The following is a 23,156-nucleotide window of genomic DNA, read 5'->3' as shown; positions in this document are numbered from 1 at the left end:
GGGCAGGGACCGAACCCGCAACCTCATCGTTCCTAGTCAGATTCGTTAAACACTGCGCCACAACGGGAACTCCCAAAGTCCTTATTTTTAATAACTCTCACTGGGCTATAACTGCCACCTTGGGACACGGTGTCTTGGGATCTAACTTTCTAGATGCTCATCTCTGCTCTCCATCACTGAAATAAACTCTTTAGGGCATCAGTCCTATTTTTAGAGTCTTCCCACTGTTTTCAGTCAAAGTTTGCCCTTTCCTAGAATGATTTCGGGCTTTTCCCCAAAGGCGCTGCAAGTAAAAGGGGTCAGAAAATCACATAATTGCTCCAAACATGGGCATTGGCCTTTAAAGGAGAAAGATGTGGAGGTAGGGGAGGTGGGATTTTGTGACTCTGCAGCCTGTACCAGGGAAAGACTACAGAGTGGGTCTGAATATACCAGTCCCAGGAGAATGGGGATGCGTGGGCTTCTAGAAGGTGGAGGCAGAAACTGGGGAGGCTGGGGCCCTTCCCATCTCACTGGGATGTTGCAGCTGAAATGTCAGCCTAATAGGAATGTTTTTCCAATTTCTTTTCTTTTTCTTTTTTGTCTTTTTAGGGCCACACCTGCAGCATATGGAAGTTCCCAGGCTAGGGGTCAAATCGGAGCTGCAGCTGCCAGCCTATGGCCACAACCATAGCAATGCCAGACCCAAGCTGCATCTGTGACCTACACCACAGCTCACGGCAAGGCCAGATCCTTAACCCACTGAGGGAGGCCAGGGATCGAAACTGCATCCTCATGGATACTAGTTGGGTTCGTTACCACTGAGCCATGATGGGAACTCCTAATTTCTTTTAAGTGGTGGAATCCTTTCTCCTAAGAAAAGATTCCTTGGAGCACCAAGTGTGAAACAGAACAAAGTGTACTGCTCTGGGTGAATCAGAAGCAGGGGTGTCAGAACCCCAGGGCCAGTCCATTCCCTGTCTCCCCAGCCCAGACTCTGCAATGTTCACCAAGAGATCCAAAACTGCTGGACAGCCTCCAGAAGTCCTCTTGAGACCTCAGATGAATGTCTGTGAATTCTGTGAATTCCTAAAAGGCATGAAGGGTGATGAGGATGGGAGTGAGGAGTTGGTGGCGGGGGGAGGAGGGGGTACTTTTTTCCTTACATGAAACACATCCTCAGAAAAATCCCCCAAATCAGTATTTAAATGTCAGCTAAAGATCAGGCCTAGTAATATTGATAACAAAGAATTTGCACATGGGTGAATTGCACCAATTATGGATTGTGCATAGAAGAATCCTGTTTCTTCTGACATTCCTATTCTAGGAAATAACTTTGTTGAGAAAATACTGCTTGGATAACAGGACGGGGAGTTTGAGGTTGGTAGGTGCAAACTATTACATTTAGAATGGATAAGCAATGAGGTCCTACTACACAGCACAGGGAACTATATTCAATCTCTTGGGATAGAACATGATGAAGATTGTATGAGAAAATGTGTGTGTGCATGTGTATGTATACACACACACGCATATATATATACATACGCACACACATGCATGAGACCAGTCACTATGCTGTACAGCAGAAATTGGCACAACACTATAAATCAAGTATACTTTAATAAAAAAAAAGTCATTTCATTGCACAAATATGCCTGAATTTTACATTAGGAAGCCTAACTCATTAAATATTTTTGGTGCAGTAACACTTCTGGTCAAAGTAGATTAAACAAATAAGCAATTAGTTTGGAGACTGGGTATGAATACAAAAGCAGAATTCATTACTTTTCTGTTTTCCCATGGTGTGGACATTTGCTTCTTTGCTTTTGCTCTGGGCTATACCTTGAGATGACCTTGACATCTGCTTCCAATCTCCCTCTCTACCTTGAGTAACCTGGGGACAGAGGATAGCTTTGGTGGGTGGCATCAGTTCAAGACTTATGTAGAATATTGGCTGAGACTCATCAATGGGCTCAATGGAGTGGGAGTGGGAGGGAAAGTGAGAGCTTCCAGCCTGGGTGGCCAGGTCAGCTCCACACTCCCAGAGAGGCACCTCTTTCCCTGGTCCATCCACTAAGGGTTTGGTTCTAAGCCAAGGGTGCATGTAACAGTGGGGACTGGAGGATGGGGCTGCTTTGGGCATGAGGGTTTACAGCAGATAAATATTACCTGTGATGTGGGGTAGGCTTTTTATTAGGATCTTCTACCTGACCTGGCTAGCTCTCAAAATGTGCTCCCAGATTAGCATCTCCTGGGAACTGGTAAGAAATGCAGAATCCTGAGCCCCACAGCCAGCCTGCTAAATCAGAAACCCTGGAAGAGGGGCCCAACAATCCAAGTTTTAACAAGCTCTCTGGGGGATTGTGATGCCAGCTCAAGTTGGAAAACAGTTTGCCTAGAAATCTAAAACCAGAATGTTAAATTTTATTTTTTAATGGTTGCCTTGTGATTTTATTTCTCCAATGACATTAGATATCCATTAAATAAATTTTTTTATTATAGTTGACTTACAGTGTTGTACCAATTTCTGCTGTACAGCAAAGTGACCCAGTTATACATATATACATATATATTATACACACACACATACATTCTTTTTTTCATATTATCTTCCATAATGATCTTTTCCCAGAGACTGGATATAGTTCCCTGTGCTATAGAGTAGGACCTCATTGCTTATCCATTCTAAATGTAATAGTTTGCACCTACCAACTCCAAAGTCCTAGTCCATCCCACTCCTTCCCCATCCCCTTTGGCAACCATAAGTCTGTTCTCTATGTCTGTCAGTCTTTTTCTGTTTTGTAGATACATTCATTAGTGCAATATTTTAGATTCCACAGATAAGTGATATCATATGGTATTTGCCTTTGTATTTCTGACTTACTTTACTTAGTATGTTAATCTTGAGTTGCATCCATGTTGCTGCAAATAGAATTAGTTCATTCTTTTTTATGACTGAGTAGTATTCCATTAGTGTGTGTGTGTGTGTGTGTGTGTGTGTGTGTGTGTGTGTATCACATCTTGGTTTTTTTTTCATTTTTTTTAATTGAAGTATAGTTGGTTCGCAGTGTCATGCTAATTTCTTCTGTATGGCAAAGTGACCCAGTTATACATAAATATATACAATCCCCTTCTTATCTTCCATCATGCTCTAGCCCCAGAAACTGGATATAGTTCCCTGTGCTGTACAGTAGGACTTCATTGCTTAGCCACAGAATGTCAAATTTTAAAAGGACATCCGAAGTTATTCAGTTTTCTGTCAATTCTTATAATTTATAGATTATAGCACTGAGGCCAGAGAGAGAAAGTGGCTTCCCTGTGTCCTCAGCAGGCTAGAGCAGAGAGTGCAATAGCCTGGCTCCTATCCCTGAGACTGATGTGGGCTCCCTCTAACCCCCTCAACACTCAGCACCCAGCCTTTTTTGAGCCTCTGGAGGATGCCTAGCTCGGGGAGGGTGTGCAGTCAGGGTCACGGCATTCATGGATGGACACTGCTCTCTGGGACTCCACAGAGGGGGACATGCACAGAGCCCTGGAGGAGGATGAGGCACTTTGGCTTATGTGGTCCTGGGGTCCCTCTGCCCTTTAGGTCATGCTTGCCTGGCACTTTCCCACTGCTCCATCCTCCTGATCATGGAACCAGAAGGTACACCAGAATAAGGCAGTGAACCTGAATGCTGTAGGAGGCTGTGAAGGGGTGTGTGAGCAATGGGGGCTCCTGCCAGGTGGTGCCATCCTAGGCAGGGACACCAGGGTGGCCTTGAGGACCATAGCTCTGCCTTCTACAGGCTTGTCAGCCTTCCTGGTGTGGGGCCAGAGTGCTGGCATCTCTGGTTTGTTGAATGTTTGTTCACAGAAAGCAGTTCCAGCTCTGGAGTGGCCACAGCAGAGAGCAAAGGACATCTGGGGTGCCCAGTTACTCCCTGGCTCTCACCCACATGTGTTTTGCAGGGCACCTAGCACCACCACCCAAAGCCTGACATCATGGCCACCCATACCAGGCAGGGGAGCTATGCCGGCAGCCACTGTGACCAGCCTCCCTGGGTCTGGAGGTCTGTTTTCTGCCCTTAGGGCTGAGAGCCCTGCTCCTGCAGGCAGGTTTCCATGTGCAATGCCCAGCTGTGAGCCCCTCTGCACACCACCATCCCCAAAACCTTCCAGGCCTCCTTCCCCTTGACCCTGACTTCCTCCTCCACCAGCTTGAACACCTCAGCCCCAGGCCCTGCAAAACCACTGCTCAAGAATCAGGAAACTACCCGGCTCTTCCCAGAACCTCCATGCCTGCCTTGAGGAACAGCAGCATCCCCACAGACACCTCTGCCCTGCAGTTCTTTCAAGTGTGGCAGGTTGTGACTTTACACCCAGCACACCTCAGGGTCAGAAGGGACCTGTGTCCTCCTCGTGCCCATCCACCACGGCTCAGCATCTCCTGAACTTTCAGTACCAATACCCTTCAACTGGGCTGTTGCTTCCTCCCTGAGCTTAGGGCGGCTATGTGCTCCCTCCACCATCACACCCTGCCTTACTGACGCTTGGGCTTCCATCTCTGTCTTCTCAGTCCAAGCCTTGCCCTCCATGGGTGCCTCCAACGTCCACCTGAACAGCGCACACTCACTTCCACAGCCCCCACAATTCCTCCATGTCCGTCCCTTTCTGCCAGACAGGTGGACATGGTGGCCCCACCTGAATTTGCTCAATTTTCAAAACCACATATTCAAGCACTTTTTTTGGCTGTGCCTGCAGCATGCAAAAATTCCCTGGCGAGGGATTGAACCTTCCCCACAGCAGTGACCTTAGCCACTGCAGTGCCAACACCAGATCCTTAATCCTCTGAGCCACCAGGAAACTCACCTAAGCACTCTTCTTGAAGGCAAGCATCCTGCCCACGGCAACCTCTGATGAATCCACTGCAACTCTTGGCCTCATGTGACCCTCTTGGCCTCTGCTTCCTCCCAGTGCAAAGCCCCCTCTTAATTTATACCCACATCATCCAGCTCAGGTTCTATTTTGCAATAGTGTCATTGACAATACTCCCCCTTAACCTCAGGCATGAGTTGCCTTTATCTTTCCAACCAGCAAAACTCAAATAGCCAGAGACCCACCATCCTCCTCCTCTAGGGTCTTCTCTGAGCAGCCAGGCACTGCTGAGAAGGCCACGGAGCAGGGCAAATGGGCGGTTTTGTAAATATAAGATCACCAACTTCAAATGAGCTTCAAAACATTTTCTGGACATGCTGGATTTCTCTGGTCAATTCCATCTCCCATTCTCTGTAATGGACTGCCACATATTTTTTATCCTCCTGCAACCTTTAACCCCAATGCATCCTCTGTCACTCTCAGCGACCAAGCTTATCTCTCACCTACAGAGAAGATAAAAGCCTGAGTGTCCAACTGCATATTTAGTACCTCGATGTGGGTACTCAAAGTCTTCACAAAATCACACATGCGCAGAACCGAACTCAGCCTCCCCTGGGAACACCCCACCACCACCCGGCATGTTGCCCACGTATTTTCAAACCATCCGCTCATTCTCCTGCTTTGGTTTCTTTGTTTTCCACCTTAACTGCTTGTAAGAGAGCCCTAGGAAAGCTGCTCACCAAGCCAGACTTCCAGGGCCCCCTCCGCAGAGCTGAGGGCCTGTGGGAACACGGTTCACCTGTGCCTCTCAGGAGGCACCCACTCACCGTCCCTGAGCCCACCTCCCTGCTGAACTGCAGCGCCTCCTTGGCAGCCTCAAGGCTGCCTGTCTGTGCCTCAAGGCTGCCTGTCTGTGCCTCAATGACCCTCCTGTCTGTGCCTCAAGGCTGCCTGTCTGTGCCTCAATGACGCTCCTGCAAAGCCACTTGCCCTCCTGGTCCTCACTCCCTTCTAGGGCATCAGATGAGCCCGCAGACACCTGGAGGTCCTGTCTCCACCCAGCCCCCGACAGCCCCACTCCTCACAAACTTTCCTCCCCACATGCAGACTTCTTACTGCAAACAAATGCCAGCCTGCTGGGTTACGGGTGCCACCAGACTGTGTACATTATATCAGGCTGGCTCGGGCATCCAGGGACAGAGGACACCATGCCCAGCTGCAGGTATTACTCAAGCAGTGAGACTTGGTCTTTTCCCTTGGGAGCCCTCAGTCTATCAGGAGATATACAGCCCAAGCACACAAACAACTCCTGTGTATTCAAGAACTCCTTGTGCCCGCCTTATAGCTAGTACAGCTCAGAGAAGGACAATACACACATCAGGGTTTTCAATGGGGTGGATGAGGCCCCAGGGGCATGAATGGATGCTTGTTCCCCTGAGCTCTTCCAGAGAGATAAAGCATCTGCCCTGTCCAGAAGAAAGAAAGAAGGGAAGATAGGAAGAAAGAAGGAAGGAAGGGTAGGAGGAAGAAAGGAGAGAAAGAAAGAAGGAAGGAAAGAAAGGAAGTAAGGGGGGTTCCCGTCGTGGCGCAGTGGTTAACGAATCCGACTAGGAACCATGAGGTTGCGGGTTCAGTCCCTGCCCTTGCTCAGTGGGTTAACGATCCGGCGTTGCCGTGAGCTGTGGTGTAGGTTGCAGGCGCGGCTCGGATCCTGCGTTGCTGTGGCTCTGGCGTAGGCCGGTGGCTACAGCTCCGATTCAACCCCTAGCCTGGGAACCTCCATATGCCGCGGGAGCGGCCCAAGAAATAGCAACAACAACAACAACAATAATAACAACAACAAAAAAAAAAAAGAAAGAAAGGAAGGGAGGGAGAGAGGAAGGGAAGAAGGAAGGAAGGGAGGAAAAAAAAGAAAGGAAGAAGAAACATACATTTCAAATGCCCAGGGCTCAATTCTATAGCTGATGTTGTCCTGAGACTCAGCTCTCAAGGGGAAACTGATCCCAAGGCCTGGGGGGCTGGCAAAGAGTCCCCACTGCACTGGAAAATACTTGTGGTCCAGCATTGCTTTTATTTATCCAGAACATTTAATGTGCCTTTTTTCCCCATCTTTCACATCCGCTCAGAGAAGATGTTAATTTTCTGAAATTAAACACTTAGCTTGATTACTGTTTTGTTAATTGCTGCATTCAAAAACCCCTGGTGCTCCTGCCTGTTTAACATGGATGGTGCTGTGAAAATGATAGGCGCGGAGCTGGCATGCAGGTGGACAGACAGCAGAGCTGGAATGCCACTCTGTTACCCCTACTTGCGCCTGCTCCAGCAGCTGGGGCCCCGCCTTCAGGGGAAGGGGAGCCCGAGCCTGAGCAGAGTGTCTCCCACAGGGCCGTGTTTTAGGAGGACAGTGCACCCAGGAAGTCCAGGTCTCACTAACATCTGGGAGAACATCTGGGAGAACATCTGGGTGGTCTTAAGCGCCTGCCCAGAGATGCCTGAGGAAGGAAAGACCACCGAGAGAGCACAAAGCCACACCATTGGCTGATGCCTGACATAAGTTTATTTAATAACTTAATAACTCATTCATTTGAACATTTCTTTTTTATTTTTCTTTTTATGGCAGCATGTGCAGCATATAGAAGTTCCCAGGCTAGGGGTCAAATCAGAACTGCAGCTGCCAGCCTTCCCCACAACCACAGCCACACCAGATCTGAGATGCATCTGGGACCTGCTGCGATGTTGGATCTTTAACCCACTGACCAAGGCCAGGGATCGAACCCACACCTTCATAGAGACAACGTCAGGATCTTAACCTGCTTGAGCCACAATGGGCTCACAATGAACATTTCATAAATGCGGTGATTTCAGGCAGCCAGCTAGACACTAGGGAACATCAGCCTCTCAGATGGGTCCAGGACACCCTCTCATGGACCTGACATTTGTCAGAGGAGCAAGGAGCAGACACTTCACTGGACTCCTCCCTCCCACCCCCTGTGCCTTGGCCACGAGGCCAACAGAAACCATCTCGTAATCCAACAAGAGGTTCCCTCGGTAATGAGGGTGATAACAATCTCATTTGGACTTTGAACAGGGGAGGGAATTTAGTCCATCTCATTGCCAGCAGCCCTGTTTTCACTTAACAAGCCATGTACTTAGAATGTCTTGCCCAAGATGCAGTAAAATGAACAACTAGGTCCCCAGAGCCCACGGGGCCCTCCAGTCATCCTCAGAGCAACACAGCTGTTCTCAGGCTGTTAGCATCACCAGGCACTACTCAGGACCTGGAACAGGGAGCGTTCCTATGCCCAACTACGGGGTGGCCCAGCACGTGATGGCTATCCATGAGAAGTTCAAGTTGGTCAGGCAGGGGAGGTGAAGCTATCCCACCCAGTGTAGCAAAAACTGCCCTGGATTGAAATGCTCTGTGGCAATGGCATGTGGTCATATCCTAACTTTTGCAAAGTGAGAGCTGGCACCATAGCAGGTTGTGGTACCCAGAGCCCAGCTAAGGACTCCGTGGGTGACTTTCTGGGCCTCTGATCCCAGTCTCAGTGAGTGCTAGGGAGCAGAAGGTAAGCTCCCCCAGGCATAGGCTCTTGTCTGTGCTGTTTGCCCCTGTGTTCCTTGTGCCTGGAGCCGTGAATAACACACAGAAGGTCTCAATAAATATTTGCTGAGTGAGTGGGAGCCCCTAGAAGCAGGAGCCAATGAGTCAGCATGTGGAAGACAGTCACAAAGACTGGTGAATGACTGAATACATTTCCAAAGTTAATGCGCTTAAACACATACACAGACACACACACACACACACACCCTTTGAATGGGGTTGAATCTCACTGTGTTTCCCCGAGTGCATCAGGGCTCATATGAACATCCTAAGACCAAGCTTTCCTTCTAGGAGCCACAGAGGTGGAAGACTTGGTCCCCTGGCTGACCTGGAGGAATCACCTGCCCATCTGTGGACCACCAGGATGTATTATTTTTTTTTTTTTTGTCTTTTGTCTTTTTGTTGTTGTTGTTGGTTGCTATTTCTTGGGCCGCTCCCACGGCATATGGAGGTTCCCAGGCTAGGGGTTGAATCGGAGCTGTAGCCACCGGCCTACGCCAGAGCCACAGCAACGCAGGATCCGAGCCGCGCCTGCAACCTACACCACAGCTCACGGCAACGCCGGATCGTTAACCCACTGAGCAAGGGCAGGGACTGAACCCGCAACCTCATGGTTCCTAGTCGGATTCGTTAACCACTGCGCCACGATGGGAACTCCCAGGATGTATTCTGATCACTACACATCAAGCAAACATTTATATACCAAAGCTTATAGGCAGGGACTAAAGACCTGGCAAATATTTATCCAGGCTCAGCGCCTAGGGCTGTGTGTCCCATCCCTCATGAAGCTCGGGTAGGTTGGAAAGTCTGATTCTCTGCAGAGGCCACCATCTAGTGGAGAACCCAAAGCTGCCTGCAGTGGAAGGTCATGACTCTGGTGAAGGGCAATGCTACGTGCTGACCTGCTCAGCTCATCAGACAATAATCCCTGTTTGCAAAGGGTGGGACCTCTCTGAGGCTGCTTGGAAGTTCCTTCTCAAGGCCAGGACTGAACAAACAATAAAAACAACACTTTGGGAATTAACAATGAGAAAAAAGCAATGAAGTAGACTATGAAACTGAATTAAGAGCAGTAAAATTTTCATTTACTTATGTTTTTTAACTTTTCCTTATTGACTTCAATGAAAGTTTTCTTTAAAGTCATTCCCATCTTTTTGAAGTTCTGACTTAATCTTTTCTCTGCTCTGGAGCGAATTTCACCTGCTAATTTCCAATGAGACCAGCCCTTAAAAATGAACTAGATTCAACATCTGGATCTTAATGCTCTAAATTTTTACAGGCAGTGGTGTAATATTGTTTTAATATTTAATTTTGAGATTTACATAATATCTTTCCTCCAAAGAGCTCAATATATTGCAATATCATAAAATTCCTTTTCCTCTTCAAAGATTATTCTTTATGCATGCAAATACTATATTTAACCAAGGAATAATGCAAATTAGGGGATTGTTCAGAGGAATTGGTGAGCTAGGTAATTCGTTTGTGGGAAAAGCAGCGTCTCTGAGTGACTTTAATTGTGTAGGAACTTCAAGATGCCTTAAAAATGGACAAACGGCAGGGGCTTGTGACAATTAACACAGCAGTGAAGTATTTTTTAAACAAAATTAAGTAACGGCTTGTGCGTGGGTTGCGGGCGCAGTGGCTGTTTGCATTCCGCATGGATCGGCACAGCAGGCCATACATGAGCTGTGTGCAATATAAACGTCAAATATAAATGCTGCCGACGCATCATGCAAGTAAGGTGCAAGCGCTGCTTCCCCAAACATACAATAAAGAGAGACCGCCAGGCTCCTTGGGACGCAGCAAGAGCCTGTGCTGGTGCACACATTCTGTTCCATTCCTGCTCTCTTCATTAACTCCCCAGGACGCAGATTTCACTGCTCTCCTTTCTGCTGTCTACTTCCTCCGTGAAGAATGGGTCAACTGATATCTGCTATTTATCTGATCTAGATGACATCAGTCCCAAACAAAGAGCCCGGGGGCCTTGGAAGTAAACAGCCTAGGGAAAAAAAAAAAAAAAGTCCAGCAAATTGCTCTCCAGTTCAGGACATATTCTCAGCAATGATGCTTATCTCCCAGTCCATCACATGGTTTGCAAAGTGATTTTCTATCCCCTGTCTCATTTGCTGGTCACACAGCACTAGGAAGCAGGTGTCATTACTCCCACCTTACAGTTGAGAAAGGAGGGATCATGGCAATTCAAGGCCCTTGCAGAAGTCACATGAGGAGCAGAAAGAGGAACCAACCCCAGGACTCCCCTCCCCCCTGCACTGCTGCCACCGGGAGTCAGGGAAGATGACTGCCCCATGGTGCAACACAGCACACGCACCATTCAAGCTTGGGTAAATCAGATTAGCCCTCTGAATCAGGGGTTGCGAACCACAGCCAAAAGGCCAAACGCAGAATTGGATTTGCCTGGCTCTCAAGTGTTTTGAAATTTTCTAATTAGTTGTCAACATTTTAAATCTGGATTTTCAGCTTTGAAGGTCTGGCAGCACTTGCTGGCGCTGAGTCGGGGGAAGCTCCAGGGGAGCACTTGCTGGCGCTGCCCAGGTTCACTTCCCTGTGGTCCCCACCACGCCCGGTGGCTTGACTCCTGGCCCTGCTGTGCTCCTCTCCATTTACCTGCCTGGCCTCACGGGTCTTCGAGTATGTTCTCTTTGGCTTAGATGGTCCCGAATTTACTGACTTTATTTTATCACACTCCAAGTTGACTTTATAGATGGGCTGGGCTGATTTGTCTTATTTATTTTTTCCAAGATTTCCTCGGAGGTCCTCTTTCCCAGCTCTGACATTCTGAGTCTAGTTGGCAGAAAAGAGAGGTAAAGTTTGTCATTCACTTTAATGCTCTCTGACAGCCAGATGATCCGGCCATCAGTCTGAACCTGGGGCCAGGTGCCAGAGAGTGACTGCAGGAGTTAGTGGTGATAACAACCTCTCCGCAGATCTCTTGGCCACTGGAACAGAGAGAGTTCCACCTGATCTGGTCTATTTTAAACTCCAGGCAGCTGTATTCAGTGCAAGACTGCATCCCTAAGGACCTCACGTAAATCTGAGCTTGCATAATTCATGACCATCCCTGACCAAAGATGATGGACATTTTTTTGACAGCTAAAGTGGTCCAGCTATGTGGCAATAGCTTAGAGGGAGCTTATGACTTACACGGCTCACCATAATGCGATTTTTGATCAGTCTGAGGATAAAATGGCCACAAACCTGAGTATGAAACCCAGAAACATCATTTCGCTAACTGGGAGATGCTGAGTACATTCCAAAAGCACTCTGACCCTGGTTTCTTCAAATGACCCAAATCATTTTTGTAAAGAACTCTGAAGGGGGATGGCACATGGGAAGTGCTCAAAAATGGTAGGACTTTGCCCCTGCCTACAGGCTGGGTGGGGATCCTATCCTGATACTCACCAAGTGATACAGGATCTTTGAGCAGTCTGACTGTATATCTGACTGGAGTCATCACAAAAGGAGATGAAAGTTCTCTGGAACTCGGGATTCAAAAGACCCTTTGGCATCCACCCCCATTGTGCTTATTTCTGAAGGAAGAACTATACGTAATGTGTGCCTAATGGACCACAAAATGACTATAAAATCTCCTTAGATCACAACCCTGGGGCCAAGAGAAGCCTACTGGTGACTTTCTCTGACAAACTAATGCCTACAACCATAAGCCTTTTTGTCGGGCACCAAATCAGCTAAGATGAGCTGCCGGCCTCCATGGGGCAGGACTCACAAGAGCAACATGATGCAGCATCGATGATGCACATCAGGAAAGAAGAAAGAAAAGCATGACATTCTGCCTCTGCTGCACAGTGAGGATGGTGCGCCCAGCCACAGATGTGGTCCAGAGCTCCTCAATAAAGGACGGACCAGTCCAGAGCACTGAGCAGCCTCCCAGGAAAGAGTCTGATGTTCAGATCAAGTCCAGAACCCTTGGCAGCCAACTTGTCCACCCGCCTCATGTGACCCTTACATCCGTTGTCAGGATCCAATTCACCTTGGGAACAACTTGTACCCCTGGACAAACACACACCTATCTCCCATCTCCACTCAGAGAGAGAAGGAAGCCTTTAGTGTGTTAGTATTACAGAGAAAATTGTGGAAGGATAACCAGGCTGCATACTGGGGTCCCTTCCTCTCAGTAGGATGGCATTGGTTGGCTCTGAAAAACCTCTGTACCCAGAAGCTATGACATGGAGTGCCAGAGGGACTGGCCACCTCTTAGGGAAAGAAACAGAAGACAGAAACAGAATGGACGTGTAACTGACCCTTTTCTAATCCTCAATTTCCCAAGCCCCTTTTGAGTCTCTGCTTCTTTATCAGAAGAATGGGAGCAATAATGCACAATTCACAGGGTAATTACAAAGATCAAATGAGTCCACACATTCCAAAATCTGCTATCAACTCAAAAGAAACACAAGCATGAGGTGTTAACTATAACTATAACTCACCTGCTCTTCCTTTGGGACCCAATCAATAGCCCCCGCTCTTTTCAGTTTGGGCTGCTCCAGACACAGAATAGATAATAAATGCTTAGCAGTTGACTTAATGATTGATTCCAGGACTGCTCTTGGTCAAATTCTTTACCTGCCATCTACCTACTCATGACCCAAACAGCAAGACAGGTGTGGCCACAGGAACTGAGAGGGGGCACACTATCCTGCCCTCAGGATGGGGGGCAGGGTCAACCTGGATCTCACCCAGAGGGAGAGAGCTCAGGGGTGCCCTGGGAAGGGGACAGACATGTCCTGACTTCTTGGTGATACAGAGGCTCATCCCCTTCATCCCTTAATGGACCTACCTGAGTCATTAAGGTTTTATGATGCCTCTCATTTAGTCTCCCTTTCAGTTCTGATAAAATGTGGAGCTTCCATTCATGTTTCTAAACCCTTCTTGCAGAGGTACAGGCCTAAGTGTTGCTTCGGAAAGTTCTCTTTTTAAACAAATGATCTCTTGATTGAAAGTAAATACTCAGGAGCTCCTGTTGTGTCTCAGTGGGTTAAGAATCCGACTAGTATCCAACCAAGGATGCATGTTCGACCCCCACCCTCACTCAGTGGGTTAAGATCCAGCATTGCTTCGAACTTTGGCAGAGGTCACAGATGTAGCTTGGACCTGGTGTTGCTGTGTCTGTGGCACAGGCCTGTACCTGCAGCTCCAATTCAACCCCTAGCCTGGGAATGTCCACATGTTGCAGGTGCAGCCTTAAAAGAATGGAAGGAAGGAAGGAAGGAAGGAAGGAAGGAAGGAAGGAAGGAAGGAAGAGAAAGAAAGAAAGAAAGAAAGAAAGAAAGAAAGAAAGAAAGAAAGAAAGAAAGAAAGAAAGAAAGAAAGAGAAAATATGCATTCACCTGTGACTCACCACAGCAGGACCATGGCACCATGCTCCTCAGAGCTCCATAGTCCTCAGATGAGAAACCACTGGTTAACCTGACCTTGATTTTATAATAATCTTGTGCCATCAAGGAGCAGTAGCAACCTTATCTCATTAACTGTAAACTTTCTGATACCCAAATTCCAGAATTTCCCAAGAGAAACCATAGACTGGATGGTGACAATGGGGCTGGGACCCCCAGATCAGGGAAGATTAAGAATAAAGGGCCCCTCAGAGGGGGAACAGTGGGCATGAGAGATGCTCCTGGAGTGGCAAATGGGTGAGGACAAAAAGAAATGTTTGTAATATTGGGAATGCAGGGTCCCTGGTAGGAGCCCTGGTCCCTCGGCCCCACTACAGCCTGGGAAAGTGCAGATGGCAAGATGAGCAGATGGGCAGGTTCGGGAATAGCAGGGTGAGGAAAGGGAGGGGCAGAAATCAAAGCAAACCAATATAAGTGGCAGGTTTGTTCACACATGCTTCGAGAGGGAGAAAAGACAGCCAAGCCCAGTGTAACATGACAGCCTGGCAGGATTATTATTCCCAGAAGCTGGGACACTAAAATATTTCAGCCAGTTTTCTGCCTTAAACTCTCCAAGGGAAATACTGCTAACAAAGGCTGCCCATGTTCCGTGCTCACCATGAGACAAAAATTACCATTCTCTTCTCTTTGGCTAAGACAGGCTGTCACAACCTTTGTCTCCATGGCACCAGGGCTGTGGTCACCAGCTGGAGGCTTCCACACTTCCACTCTTATTTTCTCACCACACACGTATGCATGTAAACACGTGACCACACCGATACATACAAACAGGAACACACACACACACACATGCGCACGCACACACACACACTCACAGCAACAACGCAGCCATCTGGACAGCCACGCTCTCCTATGACACCTTTTTTTCTTCTCAGTTCTGACAGCTTAAACCCAAGAATCATCTGCCATCAAAGATGCCTGGTATTAAGAGAGGCAGGGCGAGCCTGAGGATGGGGAGGGGCGGGGTGGGAAAGGAGGGAGAAGGCTAGAAGAGGTCCAGAACTGGAAGCTACGTGGAGGGAGAGAATGCAAAGAGAAACATGCAAGAGAAGCGCTTGACTCCTGCGAGCCCACTAACAAGCTGCCCTTTTAGAATTTGTTGATTGAGAAAAATCCACAATTCCAAAAAAAGATCATGGTCCACTGCCCACAACCCCCATCACTGCCTACAGATCTCGTGAAGTCCACTTCCCCCCTGCACCCCCTTGCATCTTCACCCCAGAGGAGAGATTGCTCATTTATCAGTAACTCCGTTGGTATTGACTGCACGTGGACAGCACGTGATCCTTAGAACACACCACCTTGCAGCTCTGTACTTCGTGTCTATGCCCTAGAAATCCATAAGCTAATGAGTTTCACGGGAAGAACCATGGCATTCAAGTATCACTGTAACCCTCCCCGTGTCCAAGCCATAGCTTCACCCACAGTAGATGCCAAATGACTGTCCCTTAATAATGAGTGAATAAATAAATAAATGAGTGAGTGCATGAATGGACTGGTTAAATGGACATAAAAAGAAATGGGTCGTTGCAAGAGGTGTGAAAAGTAATAAAGGGAAAAGGTCAGGAGAACAAAAGATATAGAGATAAAGACAGGAACATGTGTTCTGGGCTGTGCACACCACAGGAGGTACTGGCCATCGGCGTGATCTATTACCAACTAGCTGAAGTCTCTGTAACCACGGAGCATTCATCTGAGCCAGCTGTAAAGAGAATGCATGCTTGAATCACATGAGTTTAATTGAAAAATAATATATGGAGGCAGTACTGACTATCACGTGATTTCCAGGAAGTTTCTTTCACTGGGTTTTCTACTAAAGAAGGCACTGCGGTTCTCAAGATGGTACATCCATCCCCTCATCCCCTGACCCACCCATCTCTCCATCTGACCATCCATTTACCACCCATCTGCCTATCTGTCCTTCCATCCCTCCAGGGACAGGTGTTGCATCCCAGCTGGATGTGCAAAGCACTGGGTCCTACCCTGGTTTGGAGCTACGTCTTTGCTTTGGTACAGGGTCAAGATAATCCCTTAGAATCCAGTTCACTCTCGGAAGTGAAACTCCACACCCATTTCCTCCATGGTCACACATGCCCATCACCTGATCCCTCCCCGCCAGGGAGGAGGTCCGAGGGCAGACGAACAGCATGGGTGCGGCTGCAGCTTGGTTCCTGCACAGAGATGGCAACGAGCCAGCCCAAAAGACCAGACGGCAGAGAGAGCGCCGAAGTCTCTGGACTTACCAGCTTGGTTTGTGGTGATGTTGACAGAGACGTGCTGCGGGGGGAAGGGACTCTTGCTGGACACCCCATTGACGGCCTGGATGTCAAAGGTGTAGGGGGTGTGGGCCCACAGGCTGCTGATGGAGACGCGGCACTCGGTCAGGCCCAGCTGCCTGGGCACAAACTCCACATTGTCGTCGCAGCGGGAGCAGCTCCGGCGGTCCGCCCGGCACTTTTTACAGATGATGTTGTAGGTCACATCATCCCTCCCACCGGTCTCCCGAGGAGGGTGCCACTCCAGAATGATGGATGTCTCGTTGACGATGGAGATGACATTGCGGGGGCCGGAGGGGACACCTGAAGGGAGACCAGGACTCAGTGAGGTTAGGTGGAAGCTTTCTTGCCCAGCATTTCTCTATCTGCCTTTGGTATGTTCCCATCCTCATCACATACACCATCCACTCTCGTCCCTCAACCCCAAATCTCCACGCTCCAATTCATTCTGAGAAAAAAAAAATAATAGAGATGACCACCCATCCCCAAATCCCCTTTTAGTCATCACCTCTTGGGCTTTCCTTCTTTGAATCATTATGTGCCAAGAGAGAGGGGGATGGAGGACCTGGGTGCAAGCCCTTTTGTTCTCAAGACCTAGCTGCATCCCCCAGCAGGCTTTAGCATCAATAACATGCATGTATAGCAGGCACTTCTTGGACTCCTTGTCTCTCCTTAATTGGTTTGGAACTCAAGAGTAAAGGGGTGGAATGACCCCCTTAAGCCCCAACATATCCCGGCATCCTGCATAAGATCTCACCCAATCTGGGATCTCTATGGTGTGCGCACAGCAGTGGGAGCATTTCTCTGTAGGACAGGCTGCCAGAACATCTGGAGGGATGAATATTCACATTGCACAAGCCTGAGTGCATGAGAACCCAAGCCAGGTTAGGTGGGAAATTCCCTTGGCCACCATTTTTTGACCCCATGACATGAGAAGAGCACAGGGGTTTCCCAGAAACTCTGCTAGCTACTTTGCAGGCATTTAATCCCTCCAAGAACCCTATTGGGAAGATAGGATAATTAACTACATTTTAGAGCAACACTGAGAATGGGAACTGGCTGTAGATCATGTGGTCTCTGAGAATCAGAGTCAGTAAGGACACCACGCCTGCTTGATTCCAAAGTTCACAGTCTTCACTAGAGCCCTGTGATGCCTGCTAGTGAAGCTATCTTCTCCTACCATGTGAAAATCTGGCCTTACACTAATAAGGCACTCCAAATGTTGGTGGTCAGATGTGTTTGTGGATAACAGGAGATCTGAACAGACTGACTTTCTTACAAGCAAGCCAGGCTCACCGGGACTCAAGGAGGACGAGGCTGAAATGCCTTTCTGGCAAAGGCTGAAATGTCTTGTTGCAAAGAAAGCCTGCTACCTAGTAGGAAGGCAAAATGTTGCTGAATTAATGGCCGCAGTCCTGAGCACCTGGAGATTAAATTGGAAGGTCTCCTTCCCAAGAACAGAACAGATCATAGAGTCAGGTGCCCAGGCTGAGCTCTGCTTATCCTCAGTATCTCCCTGATGGACATGCACCCTGCGTGGAAGCCCTGCTTCTAAACGGCAGGTCTGCTGGAGCCACTGCTCTGGATAGTAATGCATTCAGCATTAACGCACGTGACCGTCGCCAGATGAACGAAGACATGTGTAAAGCGGTTCATGCTGGGGACAGGAATCAAATGCCAACACACAAAACAAGGGAATAACAACAAGGTCGGGGGGCACCTGGGAAGGATTCTGTGTTGAATCAGTCAACAGCAAGCAGCTAGAGCAGAAAGCAAATACGAAATTGGATTCTATTAAAACATGAAAGAAAATCAGTACTGTACTATAGAAAGCCCATTAAGGCCTGAGCTAAAGCACGACTTTCATGCACACCTGTGACAGGGCAGGATTCATGAAGCATTTTTACTCAAGTCTTGCAAACAGCATTCAAGAATTCCCCACCTATCTGCCCAGAGATAAACATCCATCTCTTTCCGAAACAGCACACAGCAAGTCCAGGGCAGGCAGTTGGGACTGCCCTAGGTGGGCTTTTACTGGGCCTGGCTAGTGTCATCTGACACAGCACTATTCATTAGTGTCCATATTGGCTACTGCCTGGCTTAGACATGTCTGTTTTCTCAGAATGATGAGACTCAGACCACAAGTTCCCAGTGGTCAAGGCCATTGCTGCTTATCTCACTGTCACAGCAGAGAGCCCAGCCTCAGCCACAGCCCACTGTTTCTCATACTCATAATGATTATATTCACCGAGCGCTTACTGTACACCAGGCATGGGGTAAATCCTTTAACCATGTTATCTGCCTGCATCCTCGGACATCTTAAGGTTATCACTCAGAATTCAGCTTTAGGAGTTCCCACTGTGGATCAGCCGTACCAAACCCGACCAGTATCCATGAGGATGCAATTTTGATCCCTGGCCCTGCTCAGTGGTTTAAGGATTGGGCATTGCCCTGAGCTGTGGTGTAGGCCAGCAGCTACATCTCTGATTGGACCCCTATCCTGGGAACCTCCATATGCTGCAGGTGCAGCCCTAAAAAGACAGACAGACAGACAGCAAACAGCTTTAGGTAAAGGGGCAGAGAGAGATGGGTGACCACCCACATCTCCCATCCTTTGGAGATCTCCTCCACATCAATTACCTCCATTCTCCCTTGAACTTCAACTTCATCCTCTCCCCTGACTCCACCTTCTCCATATGAACTTGCATAAGTCATTGCCATTTTAAAACTAAAACGCAGTCGCCTGGTGTTTCTTTGTTCATATTATGTGTCCTCGCTTCATTCTCCAGCCAAGATTTCTCAAAGTAGAGTCATCCTTGTGGGCTGTCCTCTCTCCCTATTCAGCCAACTGCAGCCTGATTACTCTCCCTCACTCCTCTGCCACACTGGCTTTTTTTTTTTTGCCTCCTACTTGACAAATCCAGGGAACAAAATTAGGTCCTTACTCTCCTGAAACCCTGTGTTGTCACCAACCAGAACCATGTTGGGGAGCCCGACACATGGGCTGTCAGCTCATCTCCCTTTTCTTGGATCTTTTCCTTCCTCTCTCCCCTCCACCCCACATCAATGAGTCTTGCCCATTCAATTCTCCGACTTCCCTTTGCATCTCTCCCATTCATTCCCTTCTGCCAGGATGTGAGTTCCAAAATGGACAGGGGATCTTAGCATTTTCTTCTCTCACCCCAGTTATACAAACCTTTACCCTCCTTTCTGTGACCTTTGAGTCCCCATGTGGTCTTGCTGCTCTTGATCTCATCTCTGGCCACTTGGCCCTTAATCTTCACATTGTGACCAACAAGAAGATTCCTGTGTTGCCCTGTGCATGCTAAATTCTCTTCACATCCTGGGCCTCTGCACTGCATTCTCTCTTCTGTCAGGAATTCTTTTCCATTGATCAACTTGATGAGCTCCTACTCACCCTTCCAGATCCAGCACTCATTCCACCAGGAGTCTTCCCTGATGCTCACAGTCACAAACCGCCTCCCTACCCTCGCCTTGGGGCATCCATAAGCCCATTTCCAGACACCCAACTCAGAATCCACCATTGCACTGCAATGGGCTCTTCCTCTGTGTCCTCACCATGCTGTGGTCTCCTGGGTAACAGGGGCTGGTGGCTTCTTTATCTCCATGATTCTCATGGCCAACAGTTTGCCTGGGAGGCCCCAATCTACCAGTTCTCAACCTCTGCTCAGCGTGCAAGGTTTCAGGTCCTGTGTGTGCATCCTGTGCCAGCATGATGGAGGATGCCCTGTGGTGGGGCCGAGGGAGGATGCAGTAGCAGCAGCAGTAAGGACCCTGCTCGTTACTCTGGGTGGTAGAAGCTTTGGTGACAAAAAGGTGGCAGATGAAGAGCTGGTTTGGAGCGGTCTGAGCTCTGTCCTGAACCATCAGTGTCCATGGTAGCTGAAGAGACTCATTCTGGCCAATACTTTCTCCATGTTCATTTTCTTACCACTCAAAAAGAAAAGCAGTGGGTTTCCAGGAAGAGTTTCTCATGTTTATTTAGAAATGGCCTTCATATGAAGCTGCCACCTCTCATCTATGACTGTGCCCAGAGCTAATGCATCTGTGGAGCATGAACAGGGGTCGGTGGGAGCCTGGCTGCTGAACCCAGGGCTGCACACATCTGAATCCATTCCTCCCACGGAGCAAGAACTGACATTAATGGCCTTGCCTGGAGAGTGGACTCGCACAGCTAGGACAACCTGAGCATGTGCCTTGTCTCAGTGGCTAGCACAGAGCCTGGGCTCACAGCATGTATTTGTGGAGGTGGTGCAAGACTAAACCCCACTCATTATTCATTCATTCACTCTCTCGCTCCTTCAACAAACACTCCCTGCACTGTTTCGGGTACTTGAGAGATAGGAAAAAGCAAACCAGCCGAGCTCCTGCTCCCATAGAGCTTACATGATTTGAAAAAAACTGATAGGAAAGAAGGAAACACAGAGAAAGAAGATGGTTTCAGATGATAAGAATAAGTGCCAGGAAATAAAGCAGCCCCCAGGCTCAGATTACCTCCCTGCAATTACCTCCCTTTTCCCACGAGGCCTCTTCCAGGCCAGGCAAGCCAGGCCCAGTGTCTGGGTAGCTAAAACAATGATGGCCCCAAGTCTGTGCTCCATTGGCCTGATGACAGGGGTACATTCCTGCAGGTAGGCAGCTGGGACTCTCCTGTGCCTCAACAGAGTGACCAGAGCAGGGTTGGCCTCTGAATCAACCTCCCTAGAGGAAGTAACAGGGCCACTTGCTTCCCATCTAGGCTTCACTCCTGGGGTTTAGGGTCCTGCCCCTGAAGAAGCATTTGTTTACACCAGGGTCACCAGCAACATCCTCAGGAAGGAGTCCCATGGAGATCAGTGAGCAAAAAGTTTAAAGGCGGAGTGGAGAGGGAAGCCACAGGGAGAAGAAAATCGGCTTTCTCTGTCCTCAGAAGCCCTTGGGAAGTACACTGGTAGGGCTCAGAGCCAGGGTCTCCTTGTCTAAGCTCCCTGCTCTCACGTCTGCATCCTCGTTTTTCTTAATTATATACAGACAGGCTTTTTGAAGCCTCTCTGATCTGTTGCCACGGTTACTACTGATGAAAGCTTTCTGCTAAAAGGGCTAGGAAAACTCAGTCCTTTTAAAGGATGGGAAAACTGCTGAGCTGTGATTCTCTGTCTGGGTGGGAGGAACACAGTGGATTCTGGGTTAAGGGGATGGGTCTCCAGTGTCTTTCAGGAGGTGCCTGAGAGGATGGGTCAGCCCACATGAAGCATAAGCAGCACTGGGACTGCAAAGAATTAAGCAAAAATGATCTTTCTAGAGCCATGGGACTAGCCCAAGTGTTGTCATATTGAGAAAGAATCTCCTGCTTCTTAATGTGCTTTGGGCCAGATGATTTTTTTTTTTTTTTAAGAATCAAGATACTGGGTGGGTGGGAGAGAGGAGGTGAGTTTATTTGTAGGCATAAAGCTGAAAATAAGAGCACTCTTGAGTAATCAAAGGGAAAATCTGCTGAAGATAGGTAAGCCCTGAAAGCCAGTTCCTTTATCAGGAATCTTAATAAAGCCAATATCCTGGTTTCAGAATTTAGATGTGATTTTCTGGCTTGTCCAAGGTACAGAGCTGGCAGTGTCCAGCTAACTGCACATGACTGCAGCCAGGGTTTGTGTCCCTGGACCCCTCCCCACAGGGACCAGGTGAGGGTAACTACCACAGTGAGGCAATGCTCTCCTGGGAGACCCCTCACGGAGGCTGGAATTGGCTGCTCTGCATCAGGTCAGAGGTGGGTTCCCCCCTTTTGTATGCATGACCCCTTTGAGAGTCTGATGAAAGCAACCAAGCTTTTCCTGAGAAAAAGGAACATGTACCTGAACATGTGCATGTTTTCAGAGACCCCCAGGGGCTCTCTGAAACCAACCAATGAACATTTTAAAGGTCACACCAGCTAAGGAAAAAATATTTCTTGTTGGAAAACCATTGGAAGGTGAATTTCTAAGACTTAATGGTCTCATCTAAAAGGAGGTAGTTTTGAGGATTTAATGAGATAATGAGTCCAAAGGGTTTATCTGTGTGGCTGGTACACAGAAAAACTCAGTTAAATGTCAGCTTCTATTATTAGTAGTATTGTTATTATTGGATGGTCTGGAACCCTGACTTGCTCATCCAACTAAGACTAATCTAATTCAGTCTCTTGTTCCTTGAGCAGAGGCCCTGATGCCCAGAACTGTGCTGAGAGCCATGAAGATATAGAGGTTAGAGCCCATATGCTGGGGAACCTATATGCTTATCAATGAATCAAGACTCCTCATTCATGGAATACTGGGAATTGTGGACACACACAGTTGAGGGTCAAAGCAAGGGTTTCAGACATAGAGTTACAGATGGTAATGGAAAGTTAAGATTAATGCAGAAAAAAATATTCAGAGATGGTATCTGGGGGGCTTGCCCACAAGATTGGGGCTGTATTTGTGGAAAACACCTTGAAGTTTATCTGCTCTAGTCTATACCCTTTAGGCCACCTAACCTGTGCAACTACACCCTAGTTAGAGCCCTAGTCTTGGGTACGGGGTCGTGTCTCTAGGATGTTCCAGCTCTTTTTACCTCCTGGACTCAAAGCCTGTATACACTTCTACATCTGCTTCCTGGCCTCCTGAGAGGTGGTCTAGCTTTGACACGGTATCCGTTATTGCTTGTTCTCCTTCCCCTTCTTTGCTTCTACAGCAACCTCTGTCTTCTACTCAATCTTTCTTTAGGAGAAAGCATTGAGATAGGGTCTACAAATGAGCCAGCAAGAACATTGGATACTCAAGACTCATGCCTATTGTGGGACAAAAGAATGCAGAGGTAGTGTTCTCATTGTGGAGAAAAATCAGGATTTTAGTTTGGAGAACTAACCTCATCTTTCAAGGTGAGTTGAAGGTTAGAAGGGGATAGAGTAGGAGATCAGAAAATAGCATCAGGGATAGGAGATGGCCAAAAGAAAACTGTGTTGTGAGGGGCCAGAAGAACACATGAGGGGAGAGGTCC

General features: G+C 48.1%; 1 protein-coding gene across 1 annotated transcript in view; it reads right to left on the bottom strand.

Annotated features, from left to right (window-relative positions):
• EPHB1 (EPH receptor B1) overlaps positions 1–23,156 on the bottom strand; it is a 307,377-nt gene that overhangs the window by 111,052 nt on the left and 173,169 nt on the right. The window contains exon 5 of the mRNA XM_047752118.1: positions 16,116–16,451. Coding sequence (XP_047608074.1) covers positions 16,116–16,451 — 336 coding nt within the window. The remainder of the gene's footprint in view (positions 1–16,115; positions 16,452–23,156) is intronic.

The sequence above is a fragment of the Phacochoerus africanus genome, chromosome 1, assembly GCF_016906955.1.
Source record: "Phacochoerus africanus isolate WHEZ1 chromosome 1, ROS_Pafr_v1, whole genome shotgun sequence".
NCBI classification, from domain to species: Eukaryota; Metazoa; Chordata; class Mammalia; order Artiodactyla; family Suidae; genus Phacochoerus; species Phacochoerus africanus.
The sequence above is the reverse complement of the archived record's forward strand: the minus strand, read 5'-3'. Positions and strand labels throughout refer to the sequence as shown.